The sequence below is a fragment of the Drosophila miranda genome (assembly GCF_003369915.1).
Source record: "Drosophila miranda strain MSH22 chromosome Y unlocalized genomic scaffold, D.miranda_PacBio2.1 Contig_Y1_pilon, whole genome shotgun sequence".
In the NCBI taxonomy this organism is placed as follows: Eukaryota; Metazoa; Arthropoda; class Insecta; order Diptera; family Drosophilidae; genus Drosophila; species Drosophila miranda.
In genome coordinates this window covers 43,532,224-43,553,155 of record NW_022881603.1, presented here as the reverse complement: position 1 = coordinate 43,553,155, position 20,932 = coordinate 43,532,224, and the positions used below count along the sequence as shown (strand labels likewise).

General features: G+C 48.8%; 1 protein-coding gene and 2 long non-coding RNA genes across 4 annotated transcripts; 1 reads left to right on the top strand and 2 right to left on the bottom strand.

Moving 5' to 3' along the window:
- Positions 1 to 371: 371 nt before the first annotated feature.
- LOC117190568 (facilitated trehalose transporter Tret1-2 homolog) lies at positions 372 to 3,061 on the top strand (the record flags this gene model as incomplete). Its single annotated transcript, XM_033395625.1, has 3 exons — positions 372 to 543; positions 709 to 917; positions 1,816 to 3,061. Coding segments are annotated over 3 exons (1,455 nt in total), but the record flags the coding sequence as incomplete, so codon positions are not given.
- A 12,734-nt stretch (positions 3,062 to 15,795) lies between these two features.
- On the bottom strand, positions 15,796 to 17,356 carry LOC117190049. 2 transcript variants are annotated; one of them, XR_004473635.1, is made up of 2 exons: positions 17,149 to 17,356; positions 15,796 to 15,949 (listed from the first exon to the last, which is right to left on the bottom strand). It is a non-coding gene; the product is annotated as an uncharacterized LOC117190049 (long non-coding RNA). The 2 variants fall into 2 exon arrangements; XR_004473634.1 differs by having other exon boundaries at positions 15,796 to 15,968; positions 17,149 to 17,225.
- Positions 17,357 to 18,909: 1,553 nt separating this feature from the next.
- On the bottom strand, positions 18,910 to 19,721 carry LOC117190048. The gene is made up of 3 exons (XR_004473633.1): positions 19,500 to 19,721; positions 19,244 to 19,420; positions 18,910 to 19,177 (listed from the first exon to the last, which is right to left on the bottom strand). It is a non-coding gene; the product is annotated as an uncharacterized LOC117190048 (long non-coding RNA).
- Between the last annotated feature and the right edge of the window lie 1,211 nt (positions 19,722 to 20,932).

The following is a 20,932-nucleotide window of genomic DNA, read 5'->3' as shown; positions in this document are numbered from 1 at the left end:
GCTGAAGGGGACGGACAGACGGACAGACGGACGGACGGACAGACGGACAGACAGACATGGCTCAATCGACTCGGCTATTGATGCTGATCAAGAATATATATACTTTATGGGGTCGGAAACGATTCCTATTGGACGTTACACACATCCACTTTTACCACAAATCTAATATACCCCAATACTCATTTTGAGTATCGGGTATAAAAATGCTGCTCATGCTCATGCAACAGCAGCGCCGCTGCGTCAAAAGGCGTGTGGCGTCTGTGGGGCAACTTCCATTGACGCCAATTGTTGTGCAAGACGTTTCAAGCATGGGACATTGTTGCATTGATGCCCTGACCATCTGAGACCTTGATAGAATGGTTCCTTTTTGATTGAAGTTTTCCTTGGATTCCTTTTTCCTCCAGGTTCTGGCCACCTGCGCGGTCTTGTTGCTGTCCGCCGGCTGTGGCACGCCCATTGGATTCTCAGCGGTATTGCTGCCCCAGCTGAGTGATGGAAATACCACAGAGATACCAATAGATATCGACACAGGCTCATGGATAGGTATGTTGAGTCGAAAATCAACCGCACAAGCTTCGACAAGATATTTGCGATTAAAAAGATTGACTATTAATCGGCAAAGACAAGCAAAGTTTTGGCTATCTCGAGTCTGTCTTTCTATTCGGGTTACGATCTAATATATTTCTACCTGTCTCTCCAAAACCTCAGCGAGCGTCCATAGTTTGGCCACGCCCTTTGGTTCGCTGCTGTTCGGGCCCCTCGCTGACTATTTGGGACGTCGCAAGACTCTGCTGGTGTCGGTGATTCCCATCTTCCTAGGCTGGAGCACGCTGGCCACAGCCAAGAGCGTTAAGATTATGATCTTTGCCCGCTTTCTGTGCGGCTTTGCCACTGGCATTCTGGGCGGACCAGGACAGGTGAGTTATCCATTTATGTATGATTCATTCAGACGGCTCTCTTGAGTTCATTCACTTTTCCCGGTGATAATACCTGACACAAGTCGAGCATGTTCGACTGACCCATTAACCGTAAATGGCTCATCCTTGAACCCCACCCCACACATACAGCGCGAGAAGACAGCTGCTGACAAGTTGTCCAAGTTTGGCTGTCAATTGCTCACTTAGCGTCTATTGTCGCGGATTCTCCGGTCGGTTCCCCATTGTGTCTATGATAATGCGATGTAAGCCGGCTGTTTATTTATTTACTCGTACCTTATGGATATGTCCGTGACTTATCTTGCGGCCAAAATGATAAGGATAGTCGGACTCATAAACGCTGACGTTGTCGCCATCATTCCCATTCATCATGCTCGACTTGAAATGGCGCGCGCATCATTTGCATTAGCAAAATCTTTCCGCACACAAAACCGCTGTAGTTCCGGATTCTTGACCTTAGTCTACAATAATGCTTTTGTTGTCATCGGAGTGGTGGGTGGGCGATGGGGAATGGGATGGATGGCTCTTGAGCGTCGACTGTTGCGCGTGTGTGTCGTCCGAGCGAATTTCGTTTTCATTAATGGTTTGCTGGCATGATTTACGATTTTATGATTACCATTCAAGAGTTCCCCCATTCGGAAGATTACGATTGAGATTTAGATTCAGTGATTATTATGCTGATGCTTTTGTGACCCTCAATTTGATCAAATTGTTTGTTTGTCTTCGACCAGCAAAAGTTTTTATTCTTGTGTGGTCAGGGTTTAGTTGGGTCACGTCTACAATTTAACAATTGGCATTTTTGTTTTCCTTTTGTGTTGAAAATAGAATTATTGTCTTCTAAGTTGCGTAATATTAAATAACCGTCAACTCCACTCCACAGGTCTACATAGCCGAGACAGCGGAACCCAATCTGAGAAGTCGGCTTATTGGAGCACCCTATGTAGCGTATTCCTGCGGCATACTGCTCGTCTACTCGCTGGGTTCCATTATGTACTGGCGGAATGTGGCCTGGTGTGCCAACGTACTGCCGTTTCTTGCTGTGGTCTCTATCTACTGCATACCGGAGACCCCGTCCTGGCTGCTGCGCAACGGGCACGAGAAGAAAGCCCTGCAAGCCTTCCTGAGGGGCAGCGAGATTAGTGCCCAGAAGGAGGTGAATGATATGAAGCAGCGCCTGGACAAGGAGCGGGCCACCACCAAGACCAACGAGAATATCTTCAGGCTGTGCTGTCAGCGAGTGGCTATTAAACCCCTGGTCATCGTGATTGTCTTCTCGCTACGGCAGATGTTCTCTGGCACTTTCATTGTGATATTTTACGCCATCGATATTGTGTCGGAGTTCGGGGCCGACTTTGATTCTAAACAGGCTGCGGTCTGGACGGCTGCTGTACGGGTCGTCTGCTGCATGATCTTCTGTGCGATCCTAATCTTTGTGCGGAGGCGTGGCATTATGATCCTGTTGGGCATCGGCTCGGGCGTATTCTGCCTGGCTTTGAGCGGATTCACGTATGCTCGGGTGGGTCACCCAAAGATGTCGTACGATGTATTGGTGGCTGGTGGCTGCCTCCTGGGCTTTATCGTCTTCAACACAGCGCTGATGGTGATGCCGGGCATCATGATTGGAGAACTGTTTCCGGCCAGGATTCGTGGTCGGACGGCGGGCGGAGTGTTTGCCTCCATGAATGTGGCCCTGTTCATCTTTGCCAAGGGCTTCACTGCTCTGCAGTCGTTGTTAAAGATGCGAGTGGCTTTCCTGGTATTCGGATTTTCCAGCTTCCTGTTAACCATCTTTATGTGCCTATTTCAGCCCGAAACGAAGGGTCGCAGCCTAGAGCACATCGAGGACTACTTTAATGGCAACAACTGGCTGTGGTTCCGCCGGGACCGTGGCTACAAGACGGTCAAGCTCCTGCCCCTGCAACCACTAAAAGAAAACGCAGCGGAAAGTGCATAGATCACTCCTAGGGGGGCTAGCTTGTATACAGGGCTGTTAAGATTACAATTAGTTTGCTTAGATAGTATTTTGCGTACTCTTAGTTCTATCCTTAGTGCCTCGTAGTTATTTAAATCTATCGATTTTCCAGTGTTCCTCAGTCATTCCAACACGGTAATCTTCAGTCTTCACGGTATCCATATCTATCAGATTGCTGAATCTGGACCAGATCAGATAATTTTTATAGCCAATAGGAACAAATCAATTTGCACTGGCTACGCAGCGCCCGACGTCACGCTCAGACTGATTTTCTGTCTCTCTCGCACGCACTCTTTGTCGTGTCGTTTAATATTAGCTGCGTCTGCCGGAGGAGAGCCATACTGACTAAGTATCGGGTATAAATGTAGAGTTGCGGTGTACGCAGCAACTAACTTCTCTGAGATTTGTGGATGCCCCAGATTTATTAATTACGATCTGGTTGAGATTTTACAGTCATTCTCTACGATTTTGGTTTTCTCATATCTTTAAAATTGTGGATGCCACAGATTTTCGTCCTTTGTGGGGGCAGAAGTGGGCGGGGCGAAGTTTTGAAATATTTTTGTAGCAGTGACATATCACAGAAGTCTGGATCCAAAACATCGTTGCTCTAGCTCTTATAGTCTTTGAACACTAGGCGCTAATAGGGACGGACAGATTTACAGACAGACAGGGCTCAATCGACTCGGCTATTGATGCTGATCAAGAATATATATACTTTATGGGGTCGGAAACGATTCCTTCTGGACGTTACACACATCCATTTTCACCACATATCTAATATACCCCAATACTCATTTTGAGTATCGGGTATAAAAATGGGGTAAGCCCCCTCTTATGTACTGAAGATAGAGCTTACAAAATTCTATTGACCCGCTTAAAAACCGGGGGAAAAATGTTTGTTTTCCACCTTTTTTGTACATCAAAAGCGTACGCTCGCTCACCGCGGAAATGCCCATATATCATTTGAATTTACATAAAAACGAACGCGCCGAGTACGAATGGGAATTTTAAAATTTCTATTATTGATATCGATCTATCGCAACGAGAACAACAGCTATAACTTCTCTGCCGATTACTAGCTCGATACACAAATTTATAAAAAGTCGTTTCGTTTTAAGGTGCTCCTTTTTTAGCAAATTTTGTTTAACGATATTGTTTTGCATATCCTGTTAAGCGCACAGTCTCTGTTTTAAAGCTATCTAAACTAAATTTAGCAGCTCGGGAAACAGTATTTTAATATTCAGTCAAGAAAATAGGATAAAAAATGTAAATACCACCTGTTGACAACCAAAAAGTCTTCAAATTACGTAATAATCGTTTTACGTTTTACGCATTTTTTTTTCATCCAATACCATTTTTTAATTAATTTTTTAAATGGCAACTACACAGTTTCTACATAATCCCTACATATTGATGTAAGTGTTTTCGATGCCATAAACTGGCCACACTTAGCCAATGCACATGCTTTTTGGTATTTTTTGAGGTGAAAATTGAACCGATCGTATATTTACGGTATATCGGTATATAATGCTATACTTTGTCAATTTCAACGATATAAAGAAATCCAAGAAAAGCAAATATTTAAAAGACGCCAGACAAGTAGAAAATTGATTCACTAATCGGATAAAATTATGGGCGGGGCTGAGGGAATGTTCCAGTCCCACCTGAACGATAGGTGGCCAGGGCTGAGGGCGACGCGCCATCTAGCGGAAGTCCAGGGAGGCTCGATGATGTATTGTGACATCGGGGGGAGCTGGAGCCGTTACTGGGGATATAAGGAAGAGAATAGGATTAGTTATATGTATTAGTAAGGGAAAAAGGGATAAATAGGAGTGAAAATATTAGAAAACGTGGATTGGATTATGGAAATGGTGGAGCGTGGACGGAGTAACGTCGAAATTTGAAATTTTGTGCTTAAAACAGAAAGTTTGAAGTGAGTACAGAAAAGGCGGGCGATAAAATAGGTTGTAATGCAGAAAATTTTACTAACAGCCGGCAAGGAATATAGCCACCAGAACCGGGCCAGAAGGTTTCCTGGAGAGGGACACTGGAGTTCGAGAAAGTCGACTGCAGAGAAGAAGACTGCCCAACGGAACCTGAGTGAGTTCGTTCCAGTTGCGCGTGTGTGAGCCAAGTAGCGCGGGACGTGTGAAGGGGGAGGGTGGAAGAGGACGATTTAGCAGCCAGGGCGATTCTAGCCACACCGCACGATCGTTGCATCGCCTTCCAGTGCGTGCCACACGTTTGGTCTCATTCACCAAGTAAAAACCCCGAAACCCTATTCACACACACACACACGCGCACACGTATACACGGACCTCATATGTGAAATCCAGGAAACGGGCGCACCTAACCCGTTCATTGGTAAGCAGATCGGTTATAAGACCGAAACGCTAGAGCCGGATATGGTCCGGGCCATGTTTGAGGACTACGAGACCAACGGTACGGCTGACGAGAGAGCAAGCCAACTGGCTATACATACGCTGGAAGCATGTGATGCCTCCATGCTAAGGAAAAGAAGAAGCCTGAACAACCGCAGGCCAACGTATTGGTGGAACGCTGCAATAGGTAGCGCCAGGCAGGAGTGCCAGCGGAAAAGACGACTATACCAGCGTTCGAGAGGTTCCCCGGAATTCGAGAGGCTCCAAGGCGAATATAAGGAAAGCAGACGCTGCTTGAAGAGGCAGATCAAGGATGCCAAGCGCAAATGCTTCGAAAAGCTGTGCGATGACGCAGATGCGAACCCTTGGGGCTACGCATACAGGCTGGTAATGAAGAGACTGCGAGTGTTCAGTCCCCCGCCGCCAATGTGTGCAGATCTGCTGGTTAACATAGTAGAAACCCTATTTCCAGAGAAAGTGTCAGCCCAGAGGGTGATGGATAGAATACCGCCACCTGAAATAGAAGCCACCACGGGAGCAGAAGTCCTCGAAGCTCTACAACGGATCAAGAACGGCAAAGCACCAGGATCTGATGGGGTCCCAAATGCCGTTCTCCGCACGGCTATTGAGACCAATCCACAAATGTACGTGGAGTTATTCAATGCGTGCATGTCCGAAGGGACCTTCCCCAGACCATGGAAGCGACAGCGGCTAGTCCTCTTACCCAAGGGGAACAAGCCGACCGAGGAGCCATCATCCTATAGACCACTCTGCATGCTCGACACAGTGGGTAAGATCCTCGAGCGCATAATCCACACCAGGCTGGAGAAGGCAGTAACGCGTCAGCTCTCACCGAGACAGCACGGGTTTCGCAAAGGCAGGTCCACGGTGGACGCAATCGGCGAGGTATGTGAGATAGCAAAGCGAGCTATCGATGGCACCCGATGGATGTACGGGACCAAAGAGTATTGCATAGTGGCAACACTCGATGTCCAAAATGCATTCAACTCTGCCAATTGGGATCACATACTAGAAGAATTGAGAAACTTTCAAATACCGCCGTATCTGCAGAATATCATCAAGGACTACCTAAGAGACCGAGTGCTCATATATGAGACGGATAAAGGGACACGTGAGCACCAAATCACTGGAGGAGTTCCCCAAGGATCGGTCCTCGGCCCGCTGCTGTGGAACATCATGTATGATGGAATCCTCAAGATGGATATGCCAATGGGCGCCACGGTGATAGGCTTTGCCGACGACATAGCAATAGTCGTAGTGGCAAAACAGAAAGAAGCGGCGGAAGAAATCTGCAACGACGCGGTAGAGAGAGCCAGAACATGGCTATCAGGGAGGGATCTCTCATTAGCCACCCACAAAACGGAGGCGGTGCTCATAAGCAGCAGGAAAGTAGTGGAGACGGCCACGATCCGAGTAGGAGACTGCACTATTAGCTCCAGTCCAAGCCTGAAGTACCTGGGGGTCATGATTGACCACAGACTCAGCTTCAAGCATCACATGGCGTATGCAAGCAGCAAAGCAGGAAAGACGGCAGTGGCCCTATCCCGCATCATGGCCAACACCGGAGGCCCGAAACAGCCAAGGCGAAAGCTACTAGCGAGCGTAGTTGGCTCAACGCTAATGTACGCTGCACCAATATGGGTTGATGCAATGAAGCATAAAACATATGCCCGAGAATGCAACGCAGTCCAGAGGCTGTGTGCCCTGAGGGTGTGTTGCGCATTCAGAACGGTATCCCAAGACGCCGCACTTGTGGTAGCAGGAATGATTCCCATCCATCTGATGGCAAGAGAAGCCGCAGGAATCAGGGCACAGCGAACCCTGGGGACTACGGACCAGGACACCAGAGGTGCCTTAAGGCAGCGCACAATCCTGCAATGGCAAGATTCGTGGGATAACAGCAGCAAAGGGCGATGGACCCATAGGCTAATCCCAGACCTGAAGAGTTGGCTGAACCGTAGCCATGGACAAGTGGAGTATCACCTGACACAACTGCTGACAGGACACGGTTGCTTTAAAGCCTACCTGCATAGGTTTAAGCACGAGGACGACCCCTTCTGCGTGGTCTGCGCAGAGGTCATCGAAGACGCAGAGCACTGCTTCTTCGAATGTCCAAGATTTCGGCAAGAACGAGAGGATCTAGGCAACAAGCTTGGAAGAATGCCAGCGGTGTCAAACCTGGCAGAATGCCTGCTGGAGTCGGAAGGAAACTGGGCCTCGATTAGATTCATGGCCGTAACTATGGCTACCAAACTGCGTCGCGAAGAAAGAGCACGCAATGCAAGGAGATAAAGGATAAAGGAGATTATTAAGAGAAGAGCCCTACGGGCATCTCCCCCCGGCGAAGTAATATCTCGCGACAGTACCGCCGGGATCCGGGATAGGTGTGGTTGGTTTTAGAGCGGTTAGAGTCCCTCACTTCGGCTTCGGCTGAGTCGGCATGAAGCTTTCCTGTAGTCACACAACAAAAAAAAAAAAAAAAAAAAAAAACGTATACACGGACCTATATAAATTTAGGGCTGACCGGCCACGGCCAGCGATCGCCCACGTCGTTTGAACTTAAAGAAAAAAAACATAATCCGCACTCCAAACACCGTTCCACATTAAATGTTATTTTGTTCCGTGTGTTGTCCTTTATTTAGTAATTAGTGTTAGCTTAAACCGTTTAACGTAAAATCTTGGCCATTGAAAAAAAATATGTAAAAAACACCAACACCTTTCACGAACCTAAATCTGCGATCAGCTGTTCAGTGCCAGAAGATTAACCCTTAGTGGGTGACGCGGGGGTCCCATCAGTCCACCGTATTTGGTCGAGCGATTTGTGGAAAAATATTGTTTATTGTTTATGTCCCGGGGACCCTTAACAAGAGCTCTTGGTAGGTTAAGTCTCCGTAGTGGCCCGAGTTAAATTAACTCCCGTAAAACTGGATCCACTCATCTACACATATTCCATTACGTGTGGGTGAGGGTATCCCTGTTGGTTGAACGAAATTTCAGCAGTTATTTCCTTGTTTGCCTTTGTGTCGAACGTTTTGGTGTTTCTTAGTGGTTAGTGATAATTTTGAGTATAGCTATTTATTAATGAGAAAGATGAAATTGTCAATTTACAGCTATTTATTAATGAGAAAGATGAAATTGTCAATTTATATTGAAGCATGATGCATTAAATTTAAAATAGTGGGAGGACGCGTGGCGTAAGCCATGGATTAGGCCAGCCGTTACCGTTCCAGCAGAGGGTGGCCAAAATGAACGTTGTGTTTGGTCACAGGTAGGGCGGGGGCGCGAAGTGTGGTGTGTTGCCAAGAACACCGGTCCAGGCCAGGTCAGAAGAATGGCCAATGTCCGATCCTACACCCACGCTTGCTTCCGAACTGGCATCAGCAGTCAACGTATCGTTGGCTCAGGCTCATGCGACACACAGGGCAGCGAACACTGACTCGATTAGTCGGGTGTTGCAGGAGGAGTTGCGTAAGGGGTTTATCGAGATGATGCACCAACTCAACGAGGTACTCCAGCCGGTAAGACAGCTGCAGCAGCAGAAGGAACCGCAGCGGGAGGAGGTTCACCACGAGCAGGAGTATCGAGGAGCAATCCCGAAAAGGAAGCCGTCTAGCACGACTGATGCGCCGATTCCGCCACCAAAACTATTTTTGGCTCGCTCGGGGCGAGGTGGTATTGGTCCGGAACCGTCTTCAGGAGTAGGACCGACCGCATCCAGTGAGCAGCATCAACGGGGTGGGCATCAAGCGCGAATTTGGCGAAACCCGATAGCACTCAGACACTCGGGTCAGGGTCGTGGCGAGGGTAGGAGAGCTGGTGGGATTCCTCGAGAAGATCCGCATCCAAATCCCCCGGGTTATAGACCTTGGCCACGGTGGGGCCGAGTCGAAAAATGGGACGTGACGTTCGACGGAGACAGCAACAAAATGACAGTCGAGGATTTTGTGTTCCGAATTGAATTCCTACAAGCCCAATGCCGCTGGCCGTGGGATGAAGTTCTAAAGGGATTTCATCACCTGGTTACAGGAAACGCGCGGGAATGGTACTGGCAGTACATCCGTGATCATGGCGGTGGTGTTTATCAGGAACTAAGGGGCGACTTAATTGCTCGTTTCCGAGGCACGGCGTCCGAGTTCGACCGCATGAGAGAACTGCGAGAAAGAATACAGCGGTCAAACGAGAGTGTGGAAGACTTTTTCCATGTCATGAGAAAGCTCGCGTCGAGGTTGGAGATGCCACCACCTGAAAAGGAGATGGTAAAAATCGTCAAAAAGGCACTCACAGATGAGATAGCGAGTTTCGTCTACGGCTTACGGGTTTATTCCTTAGAGCAACTGCGGGATGAGTGCGTGGAAATAGAGGCACATCAGAAGAGGAAGGCTCGATCTTCGTGGCGAGGAGCACCCAAAGCCACAAACTATGGTCGCGGGGCGAATGCGAACGTCAGCGAGGTCGCGCAGGTTCGGTCGATTAGCGATGAAGAGGCAGAGGTCATTGAGGAAGCGCAAGCGACACAGCGTGTTCCACAGAAGTTGATTTGCTGGAACTGCGGGCAGACCGATCATGGCTTTAGGGACTGTATGGCATCGGAGAGGCGAATTTTCTGCTACCGGTGTGGAAAGCCCGATGCATATTGTCCAACCTGTCCGAATTGCGCGGGAAACGTGAAGAGGGGTGCGATCCAAGCAGGCGAATCACGCTTACAGAAGGGGCCTGCGCAGAGAAAGTAGAAGAAAATAAAAATGAATTAGATAGACGTAAATTGCATGCTAGGTTAAGGAACTTATCATATGAAGAGCGCTTAAGAAATTATTTAGAAACCAGAAATAGAATATTTTCTGAACTACGAGTGAATGGTATGCGAGCACTGTCGGTGCAGGTGAGAAAGGCGAGATCCCGTTTTAAGCAAAGGCGAGCTATGAGGCGGCAGGTGATTGCTTCAGTAAAGCGTTGGTGCAAGAAAGACCCGAGAGTTTTCGCAGAAATCTCTATAATGGGCGAGTCCGTGCTAGGCCTGTTGGATTCAGGCGCTACACACAGCATGCTAGGGTGTAATGGTCAGGAATTCCTGGAGAAGCTGGGCGTGGAGGCTCGTCGATATTCTTCTATAGTGAAGGTAGCGAATGGGGAAGATCGCGCAATCGTTGGCCGAGTGGAATTACCGGGGAAATACAAGGGAGAGGTAAAAAGATTAACGTTTTTCGTATGCCCGTTCTTGGAACAGGAAATTTACTTAGGGGTAGACTTTTGGCGTGTATTCTCATTGGCTCCTGAGGTGATGGGAGAAGGTCCAGTAGGGGCATCTCACAGATTAGTGGAAGAAGTGCTGGAAAATCAAGTCGCTCACTATGTGAAAGGCCCGGAGAAGGAGATAGTGCAGGAAGAATGGGAGTTGTCAGAAGAGCAAAGGGCAGCCTTGGATCAGGTGAAGGCAGAGTTTCTGACTTTCGAAGCCGTAGGCCTGGGGAGGACGTCGAGAGAGACTCACAAAATTCAGTTGGTGGAGAAGGCCGAGCCTGTGAAGGATCGACATTAACCGCTGTCGCCAGCGATGCAGGAAGTGGTGTGTGGTGAGGTGGACAAAATGTTGGCTTTGGGAGTCATCGAGTACAGTGATAGTCCGTGGAGCAACCGTACCACCGTGGTGCGAAGGCCGGGCAAAAATCGTTTCTGCCTCGATGCCCGAAAGCTCAACAAAGTAACCATCAAGGACGCTTACCCACTTCCTAGCATCGAGGGGATTTTGTCGCGTCTCGATCAGACGATATATATCTCAGCGTCGACTTAAAATTCGCTTTTTGGCAAATCGAGCTGGACGAGCAGAGTCGACCATATACGGCGTTCACGGTGCCGGGACGGCCTCTGTACCAGTTACGTATGATGCCCTTTGGCCTCTGCAACGCCGCACAACGCCTATGTAGACTGGTCGATAAGGTGATTCCGGTTAAGATGCGTTCAAACGTCTATGCGTAGCTCGACGACTTGCTGATTATAGCTGAGGACTTCCAAACGCACGTGAAGATTCTGCGACAGGTTGCCGAGCGTCTACGAGAAGCAAATTTAACGATAGGGCTGAGCAAATCTCATTTTTGCTATAAAAACATTAAATACCTGGGATTTATATTGGGAGGAGGAGCGCTGAAGATGGATCCGGATCGTGTGTCGGCCATTTTGCGCATTCCCGAGCCGCGATCTGTTCGAGAATTGCGTAGTTTCCTGGGAACTGCGGGCTGGTACCGGCGCTTTATGAAAAACTATGCTGAGATGGCCGGTCCGCTCACAGACGCCCTGAAAAAGTCGGGAAATGGAAAGTTTAAATTGACGGAGGAGGCAAAACGAGCCATGGGGGAGCTAAAAGCTGCACTCACCTCGGCACCAGTCCTGGTACACGCGGATTTCAAGCGGCACTTCTACATACAGTGCGACGCCTCACATTATGGAGTAGGAGCCGTACTCTTCCAAAGGGATGACGGGCAGAACGAGAGGCCCATAGCGTTTTTCTCTGCCAAACTGAATTGCCACCAAAAAAACTACTCGGTGACAGAGAAGGAGTGTCTGGCAGCCCTCATGGCGATCCTTAAGTTCCGTCCGTACGTAGAGCTTATGCCGTTTACAGTCATAACTGACCACGCCAGTCTCAAATGGCTCATGACCATGAAGAACCTGGATGGTCGCTTAGCTCGTTGGTCCCTTCAACTGCAGGCCTTCGATTTCGGCATAGAACACCGGAAAGGAGCGGACAATGTAGTGGCAGATACATTGTCACGCAGTATTGAAGAGCTGGAAGTGGATCCGAGTAGTATCCTGGGTTTTGAAACGGTGGAGTTTGAATCTGGAGAATATCAGGAGTTAAGGAAGGAAATAACAGAGAACCAAGACCGCTTACCTGATCTCCAGATTGTTGACGGCATGATATTCAAGCGCATGCGCTTTGAACGATTGGATGATCAACTGGAGGGCGCCGTCAGGAAATTGTGGGTTCCGAGTTCGCTGACGGCCGCGTTGATAGACAAAGCACATTCGGAAGAGAAGACAGCGCACGGAGGAATCGCGAAAACCTTGCACTTATTGCGTAGGCAGTTTTACTGGCCGAACATGGCGATAGAGGTGCGGGATTATATCCGACGGTGCACCGTGTGCAAGGAGTCGAAAGCGCCGAATTATCGGATGCAGGTCGGGATGGGGCAAGAAGTGTTCACTGAGCGCCCGTTCCAAAAACTTTATATTGATTTTTTGGGCAAATATCAGCGGTCAAAGAACGGTCAGGCGTGGATATTTATTGTAGTTGACCAGTTCTCTAAGTTCACATTCCTAAAGACCATGACCAAGGCCACAGCAAAGGAAGTTGTAAGATTCCTCGTTCACGAGGTGTTTTACAAGTTTGGAGTGCCGGAGATGATTCACTCGGACAATGGGGCTCAGTTCGTCTCGAAAACTTTTAAGGAGATGACCGATGCATTCGGAGTCACTCATATGAGGACGCCAGTGTATTCTCCGCAGAGTAACGCAGCCGAACGCGTGAATCGCACAGTACTCAGCGCGATTCGGGCGTATCTGGAAGACGATCACCGGGACTGGGATGTGCATCTGCCGGAGATAGAACTGGCTATTAGGAACTCGGTTCAAGAGGCAACAGACGTAACACCATTCTTTGCAGTCTTCGGGCAGCAAATGTATTTGCATGGGTCATGCTACAAGCTGGCAAAGCGACTGCGGTCAATCGGCGAGCATGACATATCACTGCTGGAGGGTCAGGACAAGCGACAACTCATCCAAGAGAGGATTCGCGCTAGTTTACATCAGGCATACGAGCGTAGTAGGGTAAGGTACAACCAGCGAGCTCGGGTGTTTTACGCGAGGCCGGGACAAGAGGTATTCCGCCGAAATTTTGTCCTTAGTGACTTCGGAAAAGGCTTTAATGCCAAGTTCGCGCGCAAATTCATCCGATGCCGGGTAGTGAAGCCAGTAGGAGAGAACGCGTATGCTCTGGAGGACCTTAACGGCCGTCCCATAGGAGTGTACCACGCCAAAGACCTGAGAATGTAGTGAGGTGTGTGTGGCCTACGTTGGGCGCGGCAGAAGAATGCAGGGCACGCCGGCGTGTGCTCAATAGTGTTCCGGAATCCGGTGGGCATGCCCACGCGTATGTTGTCCCTCCTGGGACTGACGACATACTCGTGGTGGTGTTCCAGTCCCACCTGAACGATAGGTGGCCAGGGCTGAGGGCGACGCGCCATCTAGCGGAAGTCCAGGGAGGCTCGATGGTGTATTGGGACATCGGGTGGAGCTGGAGCCGTTACTGGGGATATAAGGAAGAGAATAGGATTAGTTATATGTATTAGTAAGGGAAAAAGGGATAAATAGGAGTGAAGATATTAGAAAACGTGGATTGGGTTATGGAAATCGTGGAGCGTGGACGGAGTAACGTCGAAATTTGAAATTTTGTGCTTAAAACAGAAAGTTTGAAGTGAGTACAGAAAAGGCGGGCGATAAAATAGGTTGTAATGCAGAAAATTTTACTAACAGCCGGCAAGGAATATAGCCACCAGAACCGGGCCAGAAGGTTTCCTGGAGAGGGACACTGGAGTTCGAGAAAGTCGACTGCAGAGAAGAAGACTGCCCAACGGAACCTGAGTGAGTTCGTTCCAGTTGCGCGTGTGTGAGCCAAGTAGCGCGGGACGTGTGAAGGGGGAGGGTGGAAGAGGACGATTTAGCTGCCAGGGCGATTCTAGCCACACCGCACGATCGTTGCATCGCCTTCCAGTGCGTGCCACAGGTTTGGTCTCATTCACCAAGTAAAAACCCCGAAACCCTATTCACACACACACACGCGCACACATATAAATTTAGGGCTGACCGGCCACGGCCAGCGATCGCCCACGTCGTTTGAACTTAAAGAAAAAAAACATAATCCGCACTCCAAACACCGTTCCACATTAAATGTTATTTTGTTCCGTGTGTTGTCCTTTATTTAGTAATTAGTATTAGCTTAAACCGTTTAACGTAAAATCTTGGCCATTGAAAAAAAATATGTAAAAAACACCAACACCTTTCACGAACCTAAATCTGCGATCAGCTGTTCAGTGCCAGAAGATTAACCCTTAGTGGGTGACGCGGGGGTCCCATCAGTCCACCGTATTTGGTCGAGCGATTTGTGGAAAAATATTGTTTATTGTTTATGTCCCGGGGACCCTTAACAAGAGCTCTTGGTAGGTTAAGTCTCCGTAGGGGCCCGAGTTAAATTAACTCCCGTAAAACTGGATCCACTCATCTACACATATTCCATTACGTGTGGGTGAGGGTATCCCTGTTGGTTGAACGAAATTTCAGCAGTTATTTCCTTGTTTGCCTTTGTGTCGAACGTTTTGGTGTTTCTTAGTGGTTAGTGATAATTTTGAGTATAGCTATTTATTAATGAGAAAGATGAAATTGTCAATTTACGATTATTAAAGCTTGGATATATATTGAAGCATGATGCATTAAATTTAAAATAGAGGGAGGACGCGTGGCGTAAGCCATGGATTAGGCCAGCCGTTACCGTTCCAGCAGAGGGTGGCCAAAATGAACGTTGTGTTTGGTCACAGGTAGGGCGGGCGCGCGAAGTGATAACACCCAAGCTTCACCCACTTGATAGCCGTCTGTTTATGATTTTCTTTGTTGTTGTTAGTTTTGATGTCCCGAGAAGTAGTATGTCTCCTTTTTTTGTCTACATTTGGCGGGCAAGGGGAACTACCCAGCCCTGGGGTCGACAGCTAGCCGACATTGCCCTCTGGGAAACAAGCCAAGTGTAACAAATGGCGCCCAATTTATTTTCGAATTCGCATGCATCTGGACTGACGCAGGTTCGGGTGGTATTACAAGAAATGTCACTCGGGCTGGTAAAGGCAGATGAGGGGAATGAAAAAAAATAATAAATTTAGTGGAGAAGACGACAGCTCGCGAAGTGCAGTTTAGCTGTCCCGGCAGAAGTCACTGCTGCAGGCTTAAGGTGAGCGTAAAGCTGGTCCTTAATGGCGCGGGGTGATTGATGCTAGGGATGGATAGACGGAGGCAGTCAACGGATATATAAAATTTGTGATAGGGACTTACGAATTACAGTTGAACATTTTGTCGCTATTCGATGTCGCAAGTGAACGTAAGTCACTGCCGTTCAACAAAAAAATGGACAGGGAGTTTGCGACGGACACATTGCCTGGTGGACTGTGATATCGAATAAATCTGTGATGGAATGTGATATTGGAATAAGTTAGAGTAAGTCATGTAGGTAAATGTTCATTGTAGTTTCGCACCTGTTTGTTTAAAACAAAGCCGCTTTCGTGTTTTTGAACCTGTTGTCTGTCTGCCGAGAGGTGGTGAGGAGTAGGTGGCCCGGGAGTCGTAAAGACAACCCGCGATGCATCTGTTGTCATGGCAGATCGGTATGATGGATGACAGGAACAAATCACAAGCAAAGTGAGCTCATGCACCGTGAGGCTTCTCGTTTATCGGCCATCGCTTAGAGCGATGACTAGAGTAGATGACAGGCCACACAAAGGTGGTGTTCGTAATTGTAGGATATCCGTAGGGCGACTGTCAAGTGGAGCGCACAAACTGGAGCGGTTGCTGGTCCCGGCTAGTCACGTGTCCCCCTCTTAATGAATCTTGTAAGAAGAAGAAGAACTGTTAGGAATTTTTGTTGTTAGGTTTTGTGTTGTGTTGAATGTGTTTGAAGTTTGAGTGTCTTAGGTGTCGATCGAATATATGGTACATGTATGTTATTATTTATTTATTCAAATATTTAATTGCATATATCTCGTTAACGGCGCTAGTTGGCGCAATTTTTATATCGGTATTTATTTATTTATTTATCGGAGTATTTATTGGTCCGAAGCGTGGTGTTATTTATTCTTACTAGTTATTTCTTTGGGTATTTATTTCTTTATTTATATATATTATCTTAGTTTAGGAGTTTCCCTTTTTTTTTTTGTAATATTGGTGTTGCTCGGTGCAGATGCCACAAGAAAGGGGTAGTCGACAGTATCATACGCGATCACGCGTAAACAAAACAGTGGACCAGATAGGAGAAGTGTCAGGGGCGATGTTTGATCTAGATCGGGAGGAACTTGGAGCTGTGGGTGGGTTGCCAAGAACACCGGTCCAGGCCAGGTCAGAAGAATGGCCAATGTCCGATCCTACACCCACGCTTGATTCCGAACTGGCATCAGCAGTCAACGTATCGTTGGCTCAGGCTCATGCGACACACAGGGCAGCGAACACTGACTCGATTAGTCGGGTGGTGCAGGAGGAGTTGCGTAAGGGGTTTATCGAGATGATGCACCAACTCAACGAGGTACTCCAGCCGGTTAGACAGCTGCAGCAGCAGAAGGAACCGCAGCGGGAGGAGGTTCACCACGAGCAGGAGTATCGAGGAGCAATCCCGAAAAGGAAGCCGTCTAGCACGACTGATGCGCCGATTCCGCCACCAAAACCATTTTTGGCTCGCTCGGGGCGAGGTGGTATTGGTCCGGAACCGTCTTCAGGAGTAGGACCGACCGCATCCAGTGAGCAGCATCAACGGGGTGGGCATCAAGCGCGAATTTGGCGAAACCCGATAGCACTCAGACACTCGGGTCAGGGTCGTGGCGAGGGTAGGAGAGCTGGTGGGATTCCTCGAGAAGATCCGCATCCAAATCCCCCGGGTTATAGACCTTGGCCACGGTGGGGCCGAGTCGAAAAATGGGACGTGACGTTCGACGGAGACAGCAACAAATTGACAGTCGAGGATTTTGTGTTCCGAATTGAATTCCTACAAGCCCAATGCCGCTGTCCGTGGGATGAAGTTCTAAAGGGATTTCATCACCTGGTTACAGGAAACGCGCGGGAATGGTACTGGCAGTACATCCGTGATCATGGCGGGGTGTTTAGCAGGAACTAAGGGGCGACTTAATTGCTCGGTTCCGAGGCACGGCGTCCGAGTTCGACCGCATGAGAGAACTGCGAGAAAGAATGCAGCGGTCAAACGAGAGTGTGGAAGACTTTTTCCATGTCATGAGAAAGCTCGCGTCGAGGTTGGAAATGCCACCACCTGAAAAGGAGATGGTAAAAATCGTCAAAAAGGCACTCACAGATGAGATAGCGAGTTTCGTCTACGGCTTACGGGTTTATTCCTTAGAGCAACTGCGGGATGAGTGCGTGGAAATAGAGGCACATCTGAAGAGGAAGGCTCGATCTTCGTGGCGAGGAGCACCCAAAGCCACAAACTATGGTCGCGGGGCGAATGCGAACGTCAGCGAGGTCGCGCAGGTTCGGTCGATTAGCGATGAAGAGGCAGAGGTCATTGAGGAAGCGCAAGCGACACAGCGTGTTCCACAGAAGTTGATTTGCTGGAACTGCGGGCAGACCGATCATGGCTTTAGGGACTGTATGGCATCGGAGAGGCGAATTTTCTGCTACCGGTGTGGAAAGCCCGATGCATATTGTCCAACCTGTCCGAATTGCGCGGGAAACGTGAAGAGGGGTGCGATCCAAGCAGGCGAATCACGCTCACAGAAGAGGCCTGCGCAGAGAAAGTAGAAGAAAATAAAAATGAATTAGATAGACGTAAATTGCATGCTAGGTTAAGGAACTTATCATATGAAGAGCGCTTAAGAAATTATTTAGAAACCAGAAATAGAATATTTTCTGAACTACGAGTGAATGGTATGCGAGCACTGTCGGTGCGGGTGAGAAAGGCGAGATCCCGTTTTAAGCAAAGGCGAGCTATGAGGCGGCAGGTGATTGCTTCAGTAAAGCGTTGGTGCAAGAAAGACCCGAGAGTTTTCGCAGAAATCTCTATAATGGGCGAGTCCGTGCGAGGCCTGTTGGATTCAGGCGCTACACACAGCATGCTAGGGTGTAATGGTCAGGAATTCCTGGAGAAGCTGGGCGTGGAGGCTCGTCGATATTCTTCTATAGTGAAGGTAGCGAATGGGGAAGATCGCGCAATCGTTGGCCGAGTGGAATTACCGGTGAAATACAAGGGAGAGGTAAAAAGATTAACGTTTTTCGTATGCCCGTTCTTGGAACAGGAAATTTACTTGGGGGTAGACTTTTGGCGGGTATTCTCATTGGCTCCTGAGGTGATGGGAGAAGGTCCAGTAGGGGCATCTCACAGATTAGTGGAAGAAGTGCTGGCTGATCAAGTCGCTCACTATGTGGAAGGCCCGGAGAAGGAGATAGTGCAGGAAGAATGGGAGTTGTCAGAAGAGCAAAGGGAAGCCTTGGATCAGGTGAAGGCAGAGTTTCTGACTTTCGAAGCCGTAGGCCTGGGGAGGACGTCGAGAGAGACTCACAAAATTCAGTTGGTGGAGAAGGCCGAGCCTGTGAAGGATCGACATTACCCGCTGTCGCCAGCGATGCAGGAAGTGGTGTGTGGTGAGGTGGACAAAATGTTGGCTTTGGGAGTCATCGAGTACAGTGATAGTCCGTGGAGCAACCGTACCACCGTGGTGCGAAGGCCGGGCAAAAATCGTTTCTGCCTCGATGCCCGAAAGCTCAACAAAGTAACCATCAAGGACGCTTACCCACTTCCTAGCATCGAGGGGATTTTGTCGCGTCTCGATCAGACGATATATATCTCCAGCGTCGACTTAAAATTCGCTTTTTGGCAAATCGAGCTGGACGAGCAGAGTCGACCATATACGGCGTTCACGGTGCCGGGACGGCCTCTGTACCAGTTACGTATGATGCCCTTTGGCCTCTGCAACGCCGCACAACGCCTCTGTAGACTGGTCGATAAGGTGATTCCGGTTAAGATGCGTTCAAACGTCTATGCGTATCTCGACGACTTGCTGATTATAGCTGAGGACTTCCAAACGCACGTGAAGATTCTGCGACAGTTTGCCGAGCGTCTACGAGAAGCAAATTTAACGATAGGGCTGAGCAAATCTCATTTTTGCTATAAAAACATTAAATACCTGGGATTTATAGTGGGAGGAGGAGCGCTGAGGATGGATCCGGATCGTGTGTCGGCCATTTTGCGCATTCCCGAGCCGCGATCTGTTCGAGAATTGCGTAGTTTCCTGGGAACTGCGGGCTTGTACCGGCGCTTTATGAAAAACTATGCTGAGATGGCCGGTCCGCTCACAGACGCCCTGAAAAAGTCGGGAAATGGAAAGTTTAAATTGACGGAGGAGGCAAAACGAGCCATGGGGGGCTAAAAGCTGAACTCACCTCGGCACCAGTCCTGGTACACGCGGATTTCAAGCGGCACTTCTACAAACAGTGCGACGCCTCACATTATGGAGTAGGAGCCGTACTCTTCCAAAGGGATGACGAGCAGAACGAGAGGCCCATAGCGTTTTTCTCTGCCAAACTGAATTGCCACCAAAAAAACTACTCGGTGACAGAGAAGGAGTGTCTGGCAGCCCTCATGGCGATCCTTAAGTTCCGTCCGTACGTAGAGCTTATGCCGTTTACAGTCATAACTGACCACGCCAGTCTCAAATGGCTCATGACCATGAAGAACCCGGATGGTCGCTTAGCTCGTTGGTCCCTTCAACTGCAGGCCTTCGATTTCGGCATAGAACACCGGAAAGGAGCGGACAATGTAGTGGCAGATACATTGTCACGCAGTATTGAAGAGCTGGAAGTGGATCCGAGTAGTATCCTGGGTTTTGAAACGGTGGAGCTTGAATCTGGAGAATATCAGGAGTTAAGAAAGGAAATAACAGAGAACCAAGACCGCTTACCTGATCTCCAGATTGTTGACGGCATGATATTCAAGCGCATGCGCTTTGAACGATTGGATGATCAACTGGAGGGCGCCGTCTGGAAATTGTGGTTTCCCAGTTCGCTGACGGCCGCGTTGATAGACAAAGCACATTCGGAAGAGAAGACAGCGCACGGAGGAATCGCGAAAACCTTGCACTTATTGCGTAGGCAGTTTTACTGGCCGAACATGGCGATAGAGGGGCGGGATTATATCCGACGGTGCACCGTGTGCAAGGAGTCGAAAGCGCCGAATTATCGGATGCAGGTCGGGATGGGGCAAGAAGTGGTCACTGAGCGCCCGTTCCAAAAACTTTATATTGATTTTTTGGGCAAATATCAGCGGTCAAAGAACGGTCAGGCGTGGATATTTATTGTAGTTGACCAGTTCTCTAAGTTCACATTCCTAAAGACCATGACCAAGGCCACAGCAAAGGAAGTTGTAAGATTCCTCGTTCACGAGGTGTTTTACAAGTTTGGAGTGCCGGAGATGATTCACTCGGACAATGGGGCTCAGTTCGTCTCGAAAACTTTTAAGGAGATGACCGATGCATTCGGAGTCACTCATATGAGGACGCCAGTGTATTCTCCGCACAGTACTCAGCGCGATTCGGGCGTATCTGGAAGACGATCACCGGGACTGGGATGTGCATCTGCCGGAGATAGAACTGGCTATTAGGAACTCGGTTCAAGAGGCAACAGACGTAACACCATTCTTTGCAGTCTTCGGGCAGCAAATGTATTTGCATGGGTCATGCTACAAGCTGGCAAAGCGACTGCGGTCAATCGGCGAGCATGACATATCACTGCTGGAGGGTCAGGACAAGCGACAACTCATCCAAGAGAGGATTCCCGCTAGTTTACATCAGGCATACGAGCGTAGTAGGGTAAGGTAC